Here is an 18,057-nt window from a genome sequence, read left to right on the forward strand (position 1 = left end):
ATGACTTTAGTCGCCTCGTTGATCGGGTTGGTCACGATATTTGATACCAAATATCGTGCGCGCTGCGCGTAAGCATGGACGTCATGCTCGCCCTGCTGAAGGTCGAGGAACTCCGCCCTCGCCCGGAACTCGTTTTGCGGGGGCTCAAACGCTTGCTTGAGCTCCTCTTTGAACACCTCGTACGTGCTGAAGCACGTAGGATCGGAGAGTCGGCGTCCATACGCCCAACACCTTGCGCGTCCGCCAAGGCAGGACATGGCGAACGCGACCTTCGACAGCGGGTCGACGATGCGTCGAGCCGCTATGGCTGTGTCGAGTTCGACAAGCCATCGGAGGAGAGGTTCGCCCTCTCTTCCTACGTAATTGCTCACGCTCAACTTGAATGGTTGAGCACGCGGTGTCGTCCCCGACGACGCCGTCGCTGAGGAAGCTGCATCGCGCTGCTCCTTCATGATGAACCCCAGAGCAACACCATGTTGCTCTGTCGGCGATAGCGTACGCAGCATCGTAGCTATCGCCGCCTCCCCAATGACTGTGTTGACAGTCGTCGGAGGGCCTCCCACTCTGGATCTGACAGGTGGGGGCAGTCCGCGCGTGCAACATGCGTTGCAGGCGTATTGGAGCTCTCCATGGTCACCTCCGTGCTCATGTGGTTCTCGGCTCCGCGTTCGTACACCTCGTACGAACGTCACGTAATCGGTCGTTGGACGGACTACAAAGTGCTACCAGGTGTAGTGGGTCTAACTTGACTCACTACTTTAGCTTACACGTTGCGCAACGTGTATGAGGAAGCGTAAGTACTTAGTAATTACTTAGGTTAATTATATTGAATACACAAATATAAGTTAAGTAAGATAGGATTCCAAGTGACTTAGATTAGGTAAAATGAGAACTGTATTGTTTGTAAATTGATCTTCCTTCTAAATCTGCTAAAAACTGTTTATCATCTATGAAAGGGGTTGGCAGCGGCTGGATGTCGGAGCCCCGCCAATATGCACGTCTCTAATTGGTAAAAAGATGCTGCTTTCTATCAATAGGATCTTTTGGGTAGGTGTGGACCACGCATTGTGGTCGCCCACTTCAATGTATCCATTGGTGTGCCTTACACCAATGTGAGGAAGTATCTAAAACCTTTAACAGATATTTATCTGTTAAACCACAAGTAACAAATGTCATGCACAAGTGACAGTTGTCACTTGTGACCGTTGTCATGCACCAGTGACTGTTGTCACTTGTGTGTGTAACCCCGGTACACGTTTGCTGGGGACTTGTACTGCCTGATAGTTATTGAACAGCAATTCCGATGGCTCGAAGTAATTATGCAGCGTGGTAAGACCTCTAGTACAACATTGATCAGATGTGTCGTTAGCCACGCCCAAAATTTGTCGTCCATGACCAAGGTCCCGAGTTCACTGGCGATGAGTTTCAGCAACTGTTGGCCTCGGTGGTGATTAAAGACAAGCATATTACGGCAACAAACCCGCAGGTGAACACTATCTGTGTGCGTGTGCACTTGGGAATATGAACATCCCCCGCGTACGTCCTGACTTAAATGACCAGCTCGAAGTCGCTCTTGACTACGCTACTTACGCAATTCGAGCCAGCTATCACTCTATTCTTCGAACCTCCCCAGCTCAATTAATGTTTGGTGAAGGCATGATCACGCGGGAGCTGCATTTTGCCAACTGGGAAGTCGTCGATAGTTTATATGCTCTCGCGGCAGTGGCCACTACCGCGTGACACAGTACTTCGTGCCCGGCACGAGACCAATCTCGTGCTGAATGCCTTTGTCCTGCGGAAGCTCCGCAGGAATCTCTTCCGGGAGTACGTCTTTCTACTCCCTCTGCAATTCGTAATAGGGACTCGACAAAGCAACGATTGATGGCGGTCCTGCAGGAAAACGACCGTGAAAATATGCGGCGACTACAACACTTCTATCGTATTGGTGACCATGACATGCTCCAATTCCTGCGCGAAAGCGAAAGAAAAATAACCCAGTCTCAAAGGACCATTCGTCCTAAAGCAAGTCTACGATAATGGTAATGCCCTCCTCGACACTGGTTCGAGTAAGTACCGAGTCAACATCAGACGCATGTTTCCGTGTTGATTTAATATTACTGACATCCTGGTATGAGGGAGAATGCCAACTCCTTCTGCACCCTATCGACACCAGCGCCTGTCTTCCCTGACGCAGGGGTTACCATCATCTAAGTTTCGTTCTGGGTTCAACAGAACCCACGCCGTGGGTACGTATCGTGCCTTCAAGGCGCTGCATGAGTAGTATAGCTGCTAGGTGATGCCAGGAGCAACTTCATTCAATCCATTAGTTGTCAATTCGACTCGTAGGAATCAAGCGGCTTGGCACGCTCTACTCGACCGAAGGTTTCCAAGGTGCCGGATCGAGAACGCGAGGACAAGACCAGAAACTACGAGCAAGGCGCAACGTTTCGGCTCTGCTGCTGCCCGCTGACTAGTGAATGGGCAAGCTGTGCGCGGAGAACGCAAAATATACTCGGAATCACGGGCATAGCCCCCGGGGTGGGCGGACAGCGGAACCTCGATCACCTGAGGTTGAGGATGGATTGGGAGGTCCTGAATGTAAATTATATTATTGTACTGTACAAGACCATGCAAGTTGAAATCAGCCCTCCGATTTCTGATGGAGCAAATATTCAGGCATATCTAGATTTCTATACTAGTGAATCTGCATTCGGGGAGGCATTCATAGAACCCAACACAACCGGCTGTATTCCTTTATTCCGCGTAAATCCACTACTCTCGAATCAAACTTGCTATCACCTTCGACCAGCACGAAGGGACCCAGAAAAAAAAACAACCGGAATCTGTCATATTTCACCCATAACAACGATTTGTAGTTTTTGTGCCGAAATCGCATGGCCAAATGCAATCGATCACAACACCGCATAACCGTCAAATCCTGCAGCACATGCAAACTTCAGTGACGTTGCCCCAGCAATAAAATCTTAAACTTTGGAACACTTTACCTTGGCCGCCGTACGATCGAGTGAGCCAATAGCTCCATTTGCGATGATGCCGAGGCTGATGACTTCTTTGTCTGCTAACTTACCAAGATTGCAAGTTTCCCCACGATACGAGCTAACTCCGTCTCATCCGGTCCCAGCGCGTCGAAGTCAATAGAAACCTCGGGCATCGTAGTCTCACTCTCGTAGTTCAGAGAAACGAACCACCACCGATAGTAGTCCGTAACGACCCCCGCAATGTTCCTCGACATGTACGTGTTTAGCATCTCCATTGCTACCAGTAGGTGCGCAAGACCAGTCTTCATCTTGCTCGGCTTGATTTTGTACTTGGAGGTCTTTTCTCTTTTTTTTTCTCCCTCGTCCGAGTCCTCGCCCTCCTCATCGTCGTCATCATCATCGACTTCATCTGTCGCCTCCATGACACACACGTATCTGTCGCCGTGGAATAGCATGAAATCGGCGTAACCCTCAACGTCCAAGACGTTCATGAAACTTTTCAAGGGATATCTGCTCTGGATTTCCATGCGTGAATCAGCAATTCTCAAGACGGTGCGAAGAGCCATGGATACCAACGAATTCACCTCGTAGTCCATTGCGCGGGTTTCCTCCTCTACCATCTCTTTCTGGAGCACTAAGAACGCGTCGTTTTCGATACGACGACACAGCTGCGTGGACGTAGTTGTGTAATAAAGGCCCAGAGGTCCCACCACGACACCTTTCTCAGACGAACGGGGCCGACATTGATATCGACATCACCCGATCGGTTCGCCTCGGACAGCGACTCATATAACTTGTCCCAGTTGTCGTGTAGGAATTCACGAATTTACAAATCCTCGTCTCCTCGGCCTCGACAAATGCGACGAGTCCTACTAACAACACACGCTTCCCTCGAAAGGTAGGGGAGTATCGTAAGGATTAAACCTGAACACCAGGTCCGATCCCTTAGACAGGGCAGGAAATATGCCTCGTGTCGAAGTCTCAGTCAGGTAGGTAGAGCCCACACAAAGGCACCGCCAGCCACGAGAAACGGCTGGGATACGTAATATAAACGCTTTCGCGTTTAATCAACTCGCTTTTGGCCTTACCAGGGCGAACTCTCGGTCAGTGTACCTTACGTTCACCGGCAGACATACCCCGCGTCGGCCGAGTGTATCCAGACTCCGCGTCATCGCTAGCTATGCTTACCGTGGACGGACTTGACCCTGTGTGGCTTGGAGGGAATATTCAGCTCTAATTTAATAGTTAGAAGCGGTGAAGCCTCGAACCCTAATGTCTATATAAATATCTAATGCTGACCGAGCTTTCGGTCAGATCCTACACCCGGACGAGCTTTCGTCTTAAGTACGGATTCCAGATAAGAGGCAAAATGTGTATCCACTATGACTACCTGGAGAGCTCGGTGGGGATTTACTAGGACCCGCCGAGCCCCGCAGTCACTAACTAGCATCCTGTCACTCTGGCGCGGTAAACGTGAGTAACCAATAAGAGACCTCGGTCACCTTTCTCCAAAACCTCGATGCCGTTAGACCTCGGTCTGGCTCTCTTGCTCCGCGGTCAAAACCCAATCTCACAACTACCCCAACCTCGACTCGAACCCTGCTCAAGTGATGAGTGTCGTGGCGTGCTTCATCCGTCTCCAGGATGTCGCGCCAATCGAGTCCTCGGCGGGGCAAGTCGGCAATAACCCTGGCGGACGTCGGCCGACGCCTCACATTAAGTTCTGTGAGGGTCTGCTGCATCTTCTTCTTCTTTGTGCTAGCATCTTCGTTGTCCTTGTTTGATGCAGTACGACCCATAAGCTCTCGCCGTTTCCTTAGCGCCCCGCGCGTCGTCATCAACCACCGTGTCTTCGCAACCGGCCAAGGCCTCGGTGGGGCAAACTCCAGTCTCTGATTCGAACAGGGGGGGGGGGGGGCACCTCGAGGCTTCGGACCGTTCTGAGACATTATGTCAATGCCCAGCATCAACCCCACACCCGGTTTCAGCGCCCAGGCTGATTCGGTGCCAACTCCCGCCTCTGATTCGGACAGCGGAGCACCACCGCGCTCTGAGGCTGCGGCTCCGGAAGATGCACGTCCATCGCCACCTGGATCTCCACGAAGTCCTCAGTCGGATGGGCCGGGTGGAAGGTCGCCGAACCCGTCGCGTTACTACGTTTTGAAAGAAGGCGAAGTCGCGCCCACCGACACTTCGGCTCGCCGAACCGTCGTCGGGACGTGCTTGAGGACGCGGCCGGGGACGCCAGCCCGTTACCTCCGAGACAACACCGAGCGACGTCTCGCTGACCTCGCTCACCTGATGGTTGGTCTGGTGCGTTTCCCTCCGTTGCGGGTCGACTCAGACCTCGACCGACGCTTGGCCGATAAGTATCGTGCCGTCCACGCCGAGTGAGACCCCCTGTCACGCGAAATGGGTATCGCTATTAATGCCCTCAGTCAAAGCGCCGTGATGCTCGACAATTTAAAAGCTCGGTGCGCGCGAAGTACGCGATCTCGATCAAGGAGGCTCGGGCGACCATCAAAAGAGACCGCGAGGAAATCAAGACGAGCCTGGTAGCTCACGTCAAGAAGGTGGGGAAGTGTGTACCTCCGTCAGCAGGACACTCAGGACACTCAACGTGCGAACTTATGCAGTTTTGACTTTGCTGAGGACTCCGGTCTGCCACCGGTCGTCACCTTAATGCACGGTGAGCTTGGCAAGTTGGGTCAGCAGTTGACCGAAGTCACGGTTGGATCCGAGCATCCCCGCGAGAGCTCGTCGGCGACTGATGCTATCCCAAGCTCATCCGGCAGTCTGATTGACGCTTCGAAGCAGCAATTGGTCGCTGGCAGTACTTCTACTGACACTTTGGTTGAAGAATTGGTCCACGAGGTGTCAGTTGACTCTTCGGCCAAGCGCCCGAAGAGGCCCACCAAGAGCTCGTCCAAGTCGCATACTAGTTCCACGCGTCCAGAGGTCAGCTACATGGGTCCCAGGTCAAGCACATATCATGCCTCGGCAGACCGCCGGTGGACCTCAAGGCTAACTCGGCTGCCCGAGCTGCCAAGTCTCGATCGGAAATGCAAGAAGGCTCTGGACCAGCTGTGGGGGTCCAGGTGTCGGTGGACCCAATCGCTGCAGGGCCTCCGGTTAATGCGGGCCAGACTGCTTTCGCTAAGGCTCGGCCAGTTGTTGCTGATGCGCCGACACCTGTGACTTCTCGTTCGGAGGTGGTGCCGCTTTCATCGAAGGCTCGGGAGACTGGTCCGCCGTCACCGCACTCCTCGGACTCGTCGACCGATTCGTTGCCTAGTTCCCCGGCTCGCTCCGAGATTTCTGAGGCCCGAGCATCTCCACCACGCGGGTCCGAGCTCTCGGGTGACGAGTGTGGTGTAGGAAACACCAGTTTTGTGGAGCACCCAAGTGGAACAGTGCACCAAATCCACCTAAAAGCGGAATCGACGGTACTACTCGGCTGGATGGGTACACTGTACCAGATAGCCGAGTTCACCAGGCTAGCGCAATCCAGAAGGCCCGCCAACTCGGCTACGTGGACGAGAGAGTGCCAAGAGCCAAGGTCTAACCGCGGCGACCGGAGGAAGTGCACGGAGTCCACAGCCGAGTCCAGGAGAGAGCTCAGCCGAGACCAAGGCAGGTTTCGGCTGCCGGACTCGGCTAGGGTGGTGTAGGAACACCAGATTTCGTGGTACAAGGTACCAAGACAGCCAAGAAAGCAGCACCGACGGTACTACTCGGCTGGATGGGTACACTGTGCCAGTCCGCCGAGCTCGCAGGCTTCACGGGCGCACTGCGGCCGACTGACTGGGAATCAAGAGCACCGGAGACTAAGGGCGGGTGGCGCTACGCAAGAGGAAGACGCACGCACGGCGGGCCGAGTGCGGGGTGCGCTAGGAGACGCTCAGTCGAGTTCAAGGTAGTTTCCAGGCCCTGAGCCCGGCTGAACAGAGCCGCCGGCCGCCCACACGACGCGGGGCATGGCCAGAAGGCGCACAAGAGGATCAAGCGTGAGCCCAGCGAGCCCAGCAGCGCTCAGCCGAGTCGGCGAGACCTCCCCGTCCAGCTCGCCGACTTATCCGGATAACTTATCCGGCTCCGCCGAGTTCGAAGCGGTGTAGCGATGGTGAAGGGTCGACCGAGATCCGAAACCACTCCATTTCACTTGATATTTGTATAGGACCTTAGGAATATTGGAGGCCCCTTTCAGGGCGCCCAAAAAACTAAGAACAAACAGAGCAGAATTTGCTAGGCCCACAACACGTGCACACGTTCCGGTAAGTCCCTGCACGGGGTCGAATTATGCCTGCCGTCGGTACCCGAGAGGCATAGTTTGTAGGGTACTCGACTGGCAGTGCCAAGAGATTAGGTCGGCCCGGGATTGTGCGTTGGGTGCTCGCCAAGTGCGAAGGAAAAGTCTCGCTAACTCAGCGAGCCGGTGCGCCGGACAGCCCGGGTGCCGTTACTCTTCAAGTCGGGTTGCTTCTGCACCGGCGGCCTGTAAAAGCGCTCGCGCGCCGCCGTCTATCCTTTGGTGGAGGGCACAGGAGTTTGTTATTGGAGTCCGCTAGCTCGGCGGATCTCCGGAAGAGTGGACCTTGGTTGGCAGGTGTCGGCGAGTGGCGAGACATCCGCTGTCCCGGTTGGGCCGAACCGCGAGGGGACAACCCTTGCGCAGGTCAACAAGCGCCGACATAACTCGGCGATTGTTGGGGTTTGTTCTGGAGATCCACATCTGACGATATTTGTGTGTTCTGCAACACCACACGGGTCAGATGGCGACCGAGTTCTCGAAGAGAAGGCCGCGGTGGTTGTCGACCGCGACTCACCTTTTAAGGACTCAGTGGTTATCAAGCCTCGCCGGGATGGTCGCCCGGTCCGCCCGGCTTCCACCGTGGCCTTGCTCCAGGCCAACTCCTCGGTCGAGCGCGAAAAAGCTCGTCCTGGGTCTCGACGGCGGTTTCGGTGTGGCTACCGAGGTTACGGGCCACACTGGTAAGGACGTCGGTGATGGCTTCGAGTTCGGGCCTCCCTCCAAGAACTTCTGGAGGGAGATCCTCCACCATTATTGGACGTTGTCCCCTCTAGCGTATACTCCTTTATTTGGCCAACCAGGCCTCTTGAAATTGCAGCCGTGGTCACGAAGAGTCTAATCCAGAGTGTAGTGTTTGTCCTCCAACCAGCTGAAGGCGGCTCTAGCGGGATACAATCGATGACGAGAGCTAATGTCAAAGCGGGGATTGGAGTCAGAACACAAACCGCGACCGCACGACTAATGGACGCGCGTCCGTAATACCCCTTCAAGGCGAGTAAGCTCTCCACGCAGTAGTAACTGCGGTCTTCAATTTGGTTGCGGTTCCGAAAATGCGTGGTCTGGTCTTTCATCTCCTTGACTATCGACTGGCGTAGCTTGAGTTGCGGGGCGTCAGTTGGGGCAGACTCGACACTGATTGTTCTGCGCAACGAAAAAGTAGAAATGAATAGATTGAGCGTTAGCTGTGGCCGGGGGGCCTACGGCGGCGATCCAAAACCGATGCCTCTCGCTAGTAGTTGTAGTTTCGCAACAGGTGCAACCCACACGGCGCGTCCATGGTGCCTTGGGCGACTGCAGCTACACGTATCGCATAACTCTTCCCCCTCCCGGCAATCTGTCAATTAATCGGTTGAAAGTCCGTAAGCGTCAGCTATCTTGAGCACGGTGCTTCCGCTGGCATGCTTTGCGATAAATGCCATAACCGTGGCGGGCACGTCCTCCAGCATTACTTGTTCTGGTTCCCACGAGTCCTCGTACTCGCTCACTCTCGAAACGCTTCCCACTGCCGAAGAAACAGCTCATGTCAAATTAGGTCTCGGTCACGTCGACGGTGGCAGCTACCAAGAGGCGCGCGCAACACCCGGCGCCTGCCGCACCGAGTCCTCGATGGGTCCGGACAAGTCTTCAAAGGGTCTCTCGTCAGGCTTCGCCCGCACAGCCGGCTCCTCGGTGTCATGCAAGAAGTCGTCGGGCGGTTCCCTGAAAGAGCCCTCGGACGACGAGATTTTGACTTCAACGAGTCGCCACTTACGGCCCCTGGAGCGCGCTTGTGCTGGCATCAGATTTTGGAGACCCTGGTGTCATGGCCAATTGGTGGAGAGGTGTACGTCAAGTGCTCGGTCGATGGTATTGCAGCTTTCGGCAAGTGAGAAGACCCAAGCCACCCGTATCAAACATTTCTGGCTAATCTACAGTATTCCACGGCAAATCTGGCACTGCGTCGTCTAATCTATCTTGCAGAGCTATTACATCCGCACAGTCGAGATTTGCGATTCCTGCATGATATGTAATGAATTTGGTGAAACGGAGAGGGAAAGTGTCTACTAGCGGGAAGCGACATGCAAGTGCAAGTTGCTAGTTTGCAGGGGTATATGAAAGGATCAGAGTCAACATTAGATATTGCAGTAGCAAGATGCGAGCATTGCGGCAGGCTTCATAAATCAAAAGCTGTCATGCGATCGCCTTCGAAACGAGAGTACACTCGACTCGCTGGGTCAGAAGATCACCATGTGCAAACTGTACAACAAGCACCCTTGTCATATTGACGATCTGATAGACTGGGTAATATGGGCGTTCGAGCTGCCTACTCGCCCGTCGCAGGCTGCCGTCTACGCGATGCTTCGCAACAACAAAAAAGCTCTTAAAGTTGCCGAAGGAAAACTATTCCTATAAGAAAATCGCCGACCCCGTCACGGATGCCTTCGACCGCGCGCTAATCGTCAACTTCGACATGATAGAAGATGATATCACTGTGACGGACGAGGCGCTAATGTTCCGCGCCGCTAACTGCTTCCTGCCGGTGCCGTTGGAAAATCGCCCGGGTTTCCCAAAGGATGGCTACACTGCTTCAAAAGCGTCATGGCATTTGCAGCCGCTTCAAACGAGGATACGCCGCGTCCGTCACGCCGAACAGCATTGAGGAAGGCCGCGACCACATGCCCAAGCTGGCCGCCTTCTACGACCTACCCGACATGTACAACACGTATAAAACAGCGCGCTTCTACCTCGCGGAGCGATCATGGACGTTGACACTGCGCAACAAGGTCTCCGGTCGCAAGGCGAACAAGGCTTGACTGACGCTGGCCGTGGCAACGAACGCGGACAGAAGCAACGAGCTTCCGTTGATGTTCATCGGCAAGTGTGAGAAACCGCGTGCCTTCCAGGGCCATGATATGTCTGCGGAACTTGGCGTGGAATACACAAACTGTAAGAAGGCCTGGATGAACAGCACGATTGTTCTATGCTGGTTGCACGCGCTAGACCTTTGCGTGCGCCGTGAGAATCGCCGTGATCTTCTCTTGGTCGCCAATGTCAGCTCGCACATCAGACCACTAGTTCCGCTAATAAATGTGCGGCTGGCGTTGCTCCCGAAGAACACTGCCAGCGTCCTACAGCCCCTCGACCATGGGATAACTCAAAGCGCCAAGGCCGGCTTTAACTAAACATCATGATCCAGCATAGTGTGCGAAGATTCATTCAACGTCTTCCTCAAGAGAAAAGTTCGATGTTCACTGTGTTGCGCAGGGCGAACCAAGCTTGGGACGGTGTTACTCCCGAGAGTATCAAGAATAGCTGGGTCCATTCGGGCATCATACCCCATCAAACTCGGCACTACCCATGCGTGTCATTCTTCGAGCAATTCAGTACATTTGCATCTTTGTCCGCTAGTGTGCAATCTTTGCTACCTCGCAGTCTCTATTGGTCCGACCATACCAGATTTGCCGGGGAATACTGTACCCACCGAGCCTTGTATATTTAGCACAGCCAATTACATACCGGACGTGCACAGCTCGATCCGTGCCGATGATATACAGTTCGTCGTCAAGTTCTGGCGACAGTTCAACTGTCGGGCTGTTGGCTCCGCCGAGCGGAACGACCATGGTTTCGCCCTGTACGAGCGCTCGCACTGGGCAGCGGTCGAACGATGGCTCGTGTTTCTCGCTGAAAGAATCGGCGAGGGCTCGTCCGATTACCAAGAAGTTCTTCACGCTTGGCTGAAGTATCCCGCAGACCGGAACAGCCGTGCAGATCGTCTCCGGCTCAATATTCCCTACAAGTTGTGGCCTCGATCTTACCCTGATGGGCAAGGGCGGATCCACAGCTCGGCCTAGGTTATGTTTGAACCCCCGGTCCCGCTATACTCGGTGGAAAACCTGCTCTGGGCTCCCTAGTCGGCCGACTGGTGCAAGGAGGTGATCGACCTGGATGGGCACGAGCCTTGGCGCGATTGATGGGTAGACGTACCGGCCCAGCCCCCGACAATACTACGTTCGCTCCATGCAACCCAGGCGTTCCAATGTTCGTTCCTCGCGGGATGACTCTGCAGCAGGTCGCGTCGGCTATTACTATCGAGTCATCGTTGGATCCCCAGCACGGCTCAGCCGGATGCGTTCGCGAGTTCCCTGACTTCCACGGTTCACAGACAGCGAGTGTTCGCGCTTCTGAAGGCGCCGTCGGTGTTGGAGAGCATCAGCCTGAAGACTCGGGCGAGGTGGAGATGGAGGTACTGCGTTGGTCGCTGAGTACTCGGCGGACGAAGAATTGGACAAGTGGAGCAAGTGGAGCAAGGGAAAGAACAATCGGCAAGCGAAGACGCTCGGAAGCAGTCCACCGCCGAGGGCTCGGAGGAGGAGGTCGAAGATGGCACCGGCAGCACCGACACTTCGGCCCCAGCCTTAACCTCCAAGGTTGTTGCCGGTCCATCAACCGAGCCTTCAAGCGAAGAAGACTTCGAGGACGACCGAATGTCGAAGACTCGACTAGGAACTCTCTGACCGAGTGTTCGGTGCTGTTCGAGAGAGGGACTCGATATCTACACTCCACGACAAGATAGATCGGCCGCCCACGTCGGTGTTCATATCTCAGTCAATTTGAGGAGTTGGAGCCTTCTATTTAGATATGATTTATAGTCAGTTCAGGATAAAACCGTGTGTGTGCTAACGAGCTGGATTTTGCAAGTGATCGGGTGGCTAGCATACAGATCAGCTCATTTAGCACGGTGACAGGTTAGATCGGCCACCCAGTATCATACACAAGTTAAATACATCGTATCAAAATTATTGCGTCAAATTTGTGAGTTCATTCGAGTGGTCCGCATGGCGCTCTCGTCGCTCGTTGTGTAAGATGCCAGGAATAAGGAAGCCCCGCCTCACTGAGCATGAGCGGGGACGGATTCAAGGACTGTATGAAGCGGGCGTGAGCGCTCGAGACATCGCGCGACTGACATCGCGGAGCCGAGACATCGTTGGCCGTGTTGTTGACCCACCTCCCCGAAAGACCCCCAGGCGATCAGAACCCCGACCCACTATGACGGACCGTGAAACGCGGCGCCTAGTGGGCGAGGCGGCCAAGGGCAATCTTTCGGCCGCCAAGCTCAAGTATGAGCTGGAACTCGCCGTCTCGGTGCGCACCATCCTTCGCACCCTTTCCAGGGTGGACTGGTTGGTGTACACCAAGATGGTAAACACGTTGCCCCTGAAAGCTGAGGACATGGCAGCTCGCAAGCGGTGGGCTGGGGCCATGCGAGTGCGTAAAGACGCTGGTGCCGTCTGGGATCGTATAATCTTCTCAGACGAGAAAAAGTGGAACCTGGAAGGCCCTGACGGCTTTCAGTACTACTTGCGCGATATCAGAAAGTCCCCACGCCAAACCAAGCGGCGCCGAGCAGGTGGGGGCTCTGTCATGGTTTGGGCGGCTTTTAGCAAGCTCGGGAAGTCGCAACCGGTTGGGTTGAAGGGGAGACAGAACTCGGAGGATTATATTTTCACTGTCTCTGAATTTCTCCTCCTCTTCGCGCATCTAAATTATGGCACGGACTACATTTACCAGCAGGACAACGCAAGTATCCACACCTCAAAGCGAACGATGGAGTTTTTTACGGAGCAAGAAGTAGAAGTTTCATATTGACCGTCCAAGTTGCCAGATCTGAACCCCATAGAAAACCTGTGGTCCATTATGTGTAGGATAGTCTATAATAATCGAAAACAGTTTGAAAGCGTAGCAGAATTGACTGCTGCGCTTTTTGAGGCATCGGAATCAATCCCAACTTGTAGTGGGCCTAACTTGACTCACTACTTTAGCTTACACGTTGCGCAACGTGTATGAGGAAGCGTAAGTACTTAGTAATTACTTAGGTTAATTATATTTGAATAAACAAATATAAGTTAAGTAATAAAGGATTCCAAGTGACTTAGATTAGGTAAAATGAGAACTGTATTGCTTGTAAATTGATCTTCCTTTAAAATCTGCTAAAAACTGTTTATCATCTATGAAAGGGTTGACAGCGGCTGGCTGTCAGAGCCCCGCTAATATGCATGACTCTGATTGGTAGAAAGATGCTGCTTTCTACCAATAGGATCTTTGGGTATGTGTGGACCACTCATTGTGGTGGTCCACTTCAATGTATCCATTGGTGTGTCTTACACCAAGGTGAGGAAGTATCTAAAACTTTTAACAGATATCCTATCTGTTAAATTCACAAGTGGTTTGTAGCCACTTGTACGTGTAACCCCGTTACACCATTCCCCCCTTAAGGTTAGACGCGCGGGGTCTCCGCACGTCAATCTTCGGAATTGACCATTCGTCAATTCTCCGCGTTTGGAGAAGAAATCCGCGCTCATTCACCGATGAGCGCGCCTCAGAAGAAGTCCACAAAGTCGGTGGGGAGTCATCTCTCCATCGACGACTACTTCGAACGCCAGAAGGCGAAGTACGGCGACGTCGTCGACTTCGGCGACGACGATGAGGACATGGAGGGCGAGGAGGACTCGCCCTCAAAGTGGAAAGACTCAGTGTCGAGCGAATCGCTCGACCCTCACGCCAAGAACGTTCGCCCGCGTGAAGGGGACGAATCGGACGCTTCGAGTTCAAAGCGTTCGCGTACTGAGAGCGATACCCCCACTCGCTTCCACTGGGGCTCTCAGTACTCCGCGCGCTGCTGCTGCAGCGCGTGATGTCAAAGCTCAAGGCTCTCCGAGCGCTGCACCTGCAGCGCGTGATCCATGGATGCCGTCCGCGTCCGAGATCGCGGACCGGTATGGGAACTCGGTACCTCCGAATGAGGTGCCGCTGTACGTATGCAGCGCCATCAAAGATGACGCTGTGGCTGCTGAGCTGCACTTTGATGCGGAAACGCATCAAAGGCGCGATTACTACATCGGACTCTTTCATGAGCTCCGATGGTTTCAAAGCAAGAAGACCTCTTCTCGCAGCAAAGTGCCCGAATGGCAGGCACTTTGTCAAAGCTGGAACGCCTTTGTTGAAAACTTCAACAAGAGGCTGAGTGTTTACCGTGATCGGATTAAGCAAGCGCGTGATCGCTTCGAGACGTACTCGATGCGTGGAAAGATGGAGCAGCTTCATGTTGCTGCTGAGGAGGCAAATGTGCCGTGCGCTGTGCCCGAGGGCTTTCAGTGCACGAAGTGCTTCCCAGGCGCGGTCCGCTTGAGCGACCGCGACCTGAACGGGTACACGTCGTTCCGTGTGCCCGAGAGTCTCAAATAGCTCCGGGCTAAGTTCTTAGCACGTGAGGGTTCGGGCGCTAGCGATGACCGCAGCGCTCGCACTACTTCCGCTGCGCCAGCGCGTACTGCTCTTCGTACGCCCTCACCATTTCCGGAACGACCTCCAGCAAGACGTTCCGCGGCTCCCATGTATCTCCATGGGGAGGAAATCCTCTCCAACGAATACGAAAACGAGCCCCTTGAGGGTTCGTTTTCGGGATACTATGGTCAACAATCCGCTCAAAAATCCAGCGGGCTGAGCCGCGGGCGTCACGGATCGGCGGTGGCGGGGGTGGGAACACGCCCCGGGTATGATCAGCCCCGGGCTGATCAGTATGCGCCTCTCCACGACCGGGTGACCGCCGTGGAGCGTCTGCAGGCGCCGCCCTGAAACAGGAGCTGGCGAACCAGAAGGCCCAAGTCGCGGCGGTCTCGCAGACCGCCTCGAATATCCAGGTAGAGCTGGGGACCCAGATGAAGGGGTTGCTCCAGCGCGTCCGCGCGCTGGAGGAGAGGCTGCTCGTCGCCGAGGCCAAGTCCTCTGCTTCTGCCTCGGCTCCTGCCGAGGCTTCGGGTCAGCCGAGCTAGATGGCTCGTACTGCAGGTATGGCTTCAGCCGTCCGACGTAAAAGGGCGCATGCTAGACGGTATGTCTAGCGTGTATGCGTTGCCGTGCCGTGCCAACACAGTGAACGGCCCGATGAAGCGCGGAGCAAGCTTGCTTGCTCCGAAATCCGAAACTGCATGTCTAGGCAGGTTTTGTGTTGCTAACAAATCTAATGAACCAACTTTAAATTCATTTGTGTTGCCTCTGCCCGCATTGTCTGCGTTCAGCTTCTGTTGATCAACAGAAGCTGCTATTGTGTCTTGGACAAACCGAATCACGGCTTGTCTTTTGGTGACGAAACTGATAGCATCCGAGCTGAAGTCATTCAACTCGCTCTCCGCTAGAGGCCCAGCCTCTGCGTGGTTCTTTGTGGTGACTGCGCCCTGCGCAGACCCGTGGTCGTTGGCCTTGTTGTTGGGGGAGTCTGCGCCCTGCGCAGACTCATGTGGTTTGTCCATTGTTGCAGCTGACACTGTGCAAGTGTCAGCGGTTTTCTGCGGCTGCTGTATTGCAGTCGTAGATCCTCCCCCACTTAAAGTGGGAGCCATCACTCCGAGTAAACTCGGTAGACGTGGATGCCGCATGGCATTCACGTAGAACGGTGTATGCCCGGTCGAGGCATGCACTGAGTTATTGATGGCAAACTCTGCCATCGATAAGCACTCGCTCCAGTATTGGAACGAGTGAGCGTAGCTCTTCAGAATGTCGGCGAGCCCGCGGTTCACGCGCTCGGTTTGGCCGTCCGTCTGCGGATGGTCCGCAGTCGACATGGAAAGCTGGCTCCCAAGAAGTGTAAACACTTCTTGCCACAGGTGCGCTGTGAAGCGTGGGTCTCGGTCCGACACAATGTCGGTCGGCATGCCATGGTGTTTGAACACCATATCAACGAACAGACGGGCCGTCTGCTTCGCGGTCACTTCTGCCGGCACCGCAGCAAGATGTACCATCTTGCTGAAGCGGTCGACGAAGACCACAACACCGGTATTCCCTCCGCTGTCCGGGGGAAGACCAAAGATGAAGTCCAAAGACATGGACTTCCAACACTCCGACGGAGTCGGTAGTGATTGTAACGGAGCCTGCGCGAATGGCGCAGGCTTTATGCGTTGGCATACCTCGCAAGCACGGATGTACTTGCGCACCCACTTATACTTGTGGTGCCAGTAGAAGTCGCGCGTGAGAAGGACGTATGTCTTCTCACGTCCGAGATGTCCCGCAGTCGGGGCATCATGATATTCGTACATGATCCTGAGTCGCAGGTCATGGTCATTTGGCACGACAACGCGATCCGCGTTGTCGTCGACTGCATTATAAAGAAGCAGTCCGTCGTGCACCCGATATCGGTGTGCACGCGCACGAAGGTGTTTGGGCAACTTCTGACGAGCCTTGTCAGAAGGTGTTGTGCCATAGGCCAACAAAAGTTTCGCGTCCGCGTCGTGCGCGTACGCGGCCTTCACATCATCCAACAGGGACGATGTGGGTTTGCTCGATCGCATGACGTCAATGGCATTGACGTCAGCAGCTTCTGCGTAGTCCGGGCGACGTGATAACGTGTCGGCCACTACATTCAATCTTCCGGGTTTGTATTCGACCCGGAAGTTATATCCTGCAAAGAATGAGAGCCATCTCGCCATTCTTTGTGAAATGTGTGGCGACTTCAGTGCGGTGCGCAGTGAAGCATGGTCGGTGTAGACCACGAATGGTCTACTCCCAAGCAAATACACTCGGAACTTTGCGAGTGCGTACTTCATGACAAGGAGTTCCTTGTCATGCACCGGATAGTTGCGCTCAGCTGCTTTCAGCTGACGCGACTGGAAATAGACGACACGATCACGGCCCTCGTGATCGTGCTGCATCAACGCACATCCGATCGCGAAGTCGGATGCGTCACATACGACGTGGAATGGGCGATCTTGGTTTGCCACTGCCAAGATCGGCGCCTCAGTCAAGCCCCGCTTGACTGCGTCGAATGCCTTTTGACAATCAGTTGTCCAATTCCACCCAGCTTCTTTCTTAAGTAGTTGTGATAGCGGGCGGATCTTGCCCGCATAATCCTCCACGTACTTGCACAAGTACGTGGCCAAGCCAAGGAACTGCCTCAGTTCCTTGACATTTGAAGGTGTTGGCCATTCATTAATCACTCTGACCTGTTTCTAGGTCAGGGCGAACACCATTCTTTCCTACGAGACACCCGAGGACGGGTATCTCGCTCGCCCCGAAGATACACTTCTTCAGGTTCGCGTAGAGCTTGTGTTTTCGCATAAGCTCAAGCAGCTTCCGGAGATGCACCCTGTGCATCTCTACGTCGGTCTTCCCGTCCACAGCCCGGCTGTGGATGAACACATCATCGAAGTAGCTCGGTGCGAAGTCGCGCACCGAGCGCAACAAGTGCGTCACGCACCTGTTGAAAGTCGCAGGGGCGTTCTTAAGCCCCTGTGGCATTACTAGCCATTCCCAGAGCATGCCGCTTGGCGTGCTCACTGCCGTGAGGGGATATCGCTCTCGCGCATTAGGATTTGATAGAATCCATCTCGCAAGTCGAGAGCACTGTAAACGGTGCTCCCGGTCATCGAATCGATGATAACATCTTTTCGCGGTATCGGCGTCTGCGCCGGTACCGTCGCATCGTTCAGCTTGTTGTAGGCATGAACGATGTGCCATCCACCCTGTGGCTTCTTGACACAGAACGTCGGAGCACTGTGCGGGGACTTTGATTCCCGCACTTGTCCTGCTTTACGACGACTTTCAAAGAAGTCGTCGATCGCTTTCACTTGCTCTCGCGGCAGTGGCCACTGCCGCGTGACACAGTACTTTGTGCCCGGCACGAGATCAATCTCGTGCTGAATACCCTTATCCTGCGGAAGCTCCGCAGGGATGTCTTCCGGGAGTACGTCTTTGTACTCCCTCAACAATTCGTAATAG

General features: G+C 54.4%; 2 protein-coding genes across 2 annotated transcripts; both read left to right on the top strand.

Moving 5' to 3' along the window:
- Nucleotides 1-9,863: 9,863 nt before the first annotated feature.
- IUM83_11803 (DNA binding protein) lies at nucleotides 9,864-10,103 on the top strand (the record flags this gene model as incomplete). Its single annotated transcript, XM_067936386.1, has 1 exon — nucleotides 9,864-10,103. The coding sequence occupies one exon, from the start codon at nucleotides 9,864-9,866 to the stop codon at nucleotides 10,101-10,103; it is 240 nt and encodes a 79-aa protein (XP_067792065.1).
- Nucleotides 10,104-12,336: 2,233 nt separating this feature from the next.
- IUM83_11804 (putative retroelement) lies at nucleotides 12,337-12,936 on the top strand (the record flags this gene model as incomplete). The annotated part of the gene is made up of 1 exon (XM_067936387.1): nucleotides 12,337-12,936. One exon carries the CDS (start codon nucleotides 12,337-12,339, stop codon nucleotides 12,934-12,936), a length of 600 nt encoding a protein of 199 aa, XP_067792066.1.
- Nucleotides 12,937-18,057: the final 5,121 nt, after the last annotated feature.

The sequence above is a fragment of the Phytophthora cinnamomi genome (genome assembly GCF_018691715.1).
Source record: "Phytophthora cinnamomi strain GKB4 chromosome Unknown Contig37, whole genome shotgun sequence".
Classification (NCBI taxonomy): domain Eukaryota; phylum Oomycota; class Peronosporomycetes; order Peronosporales; family Peronosporaceae; genus Phytophthora; species Phytophthora cinnamomi.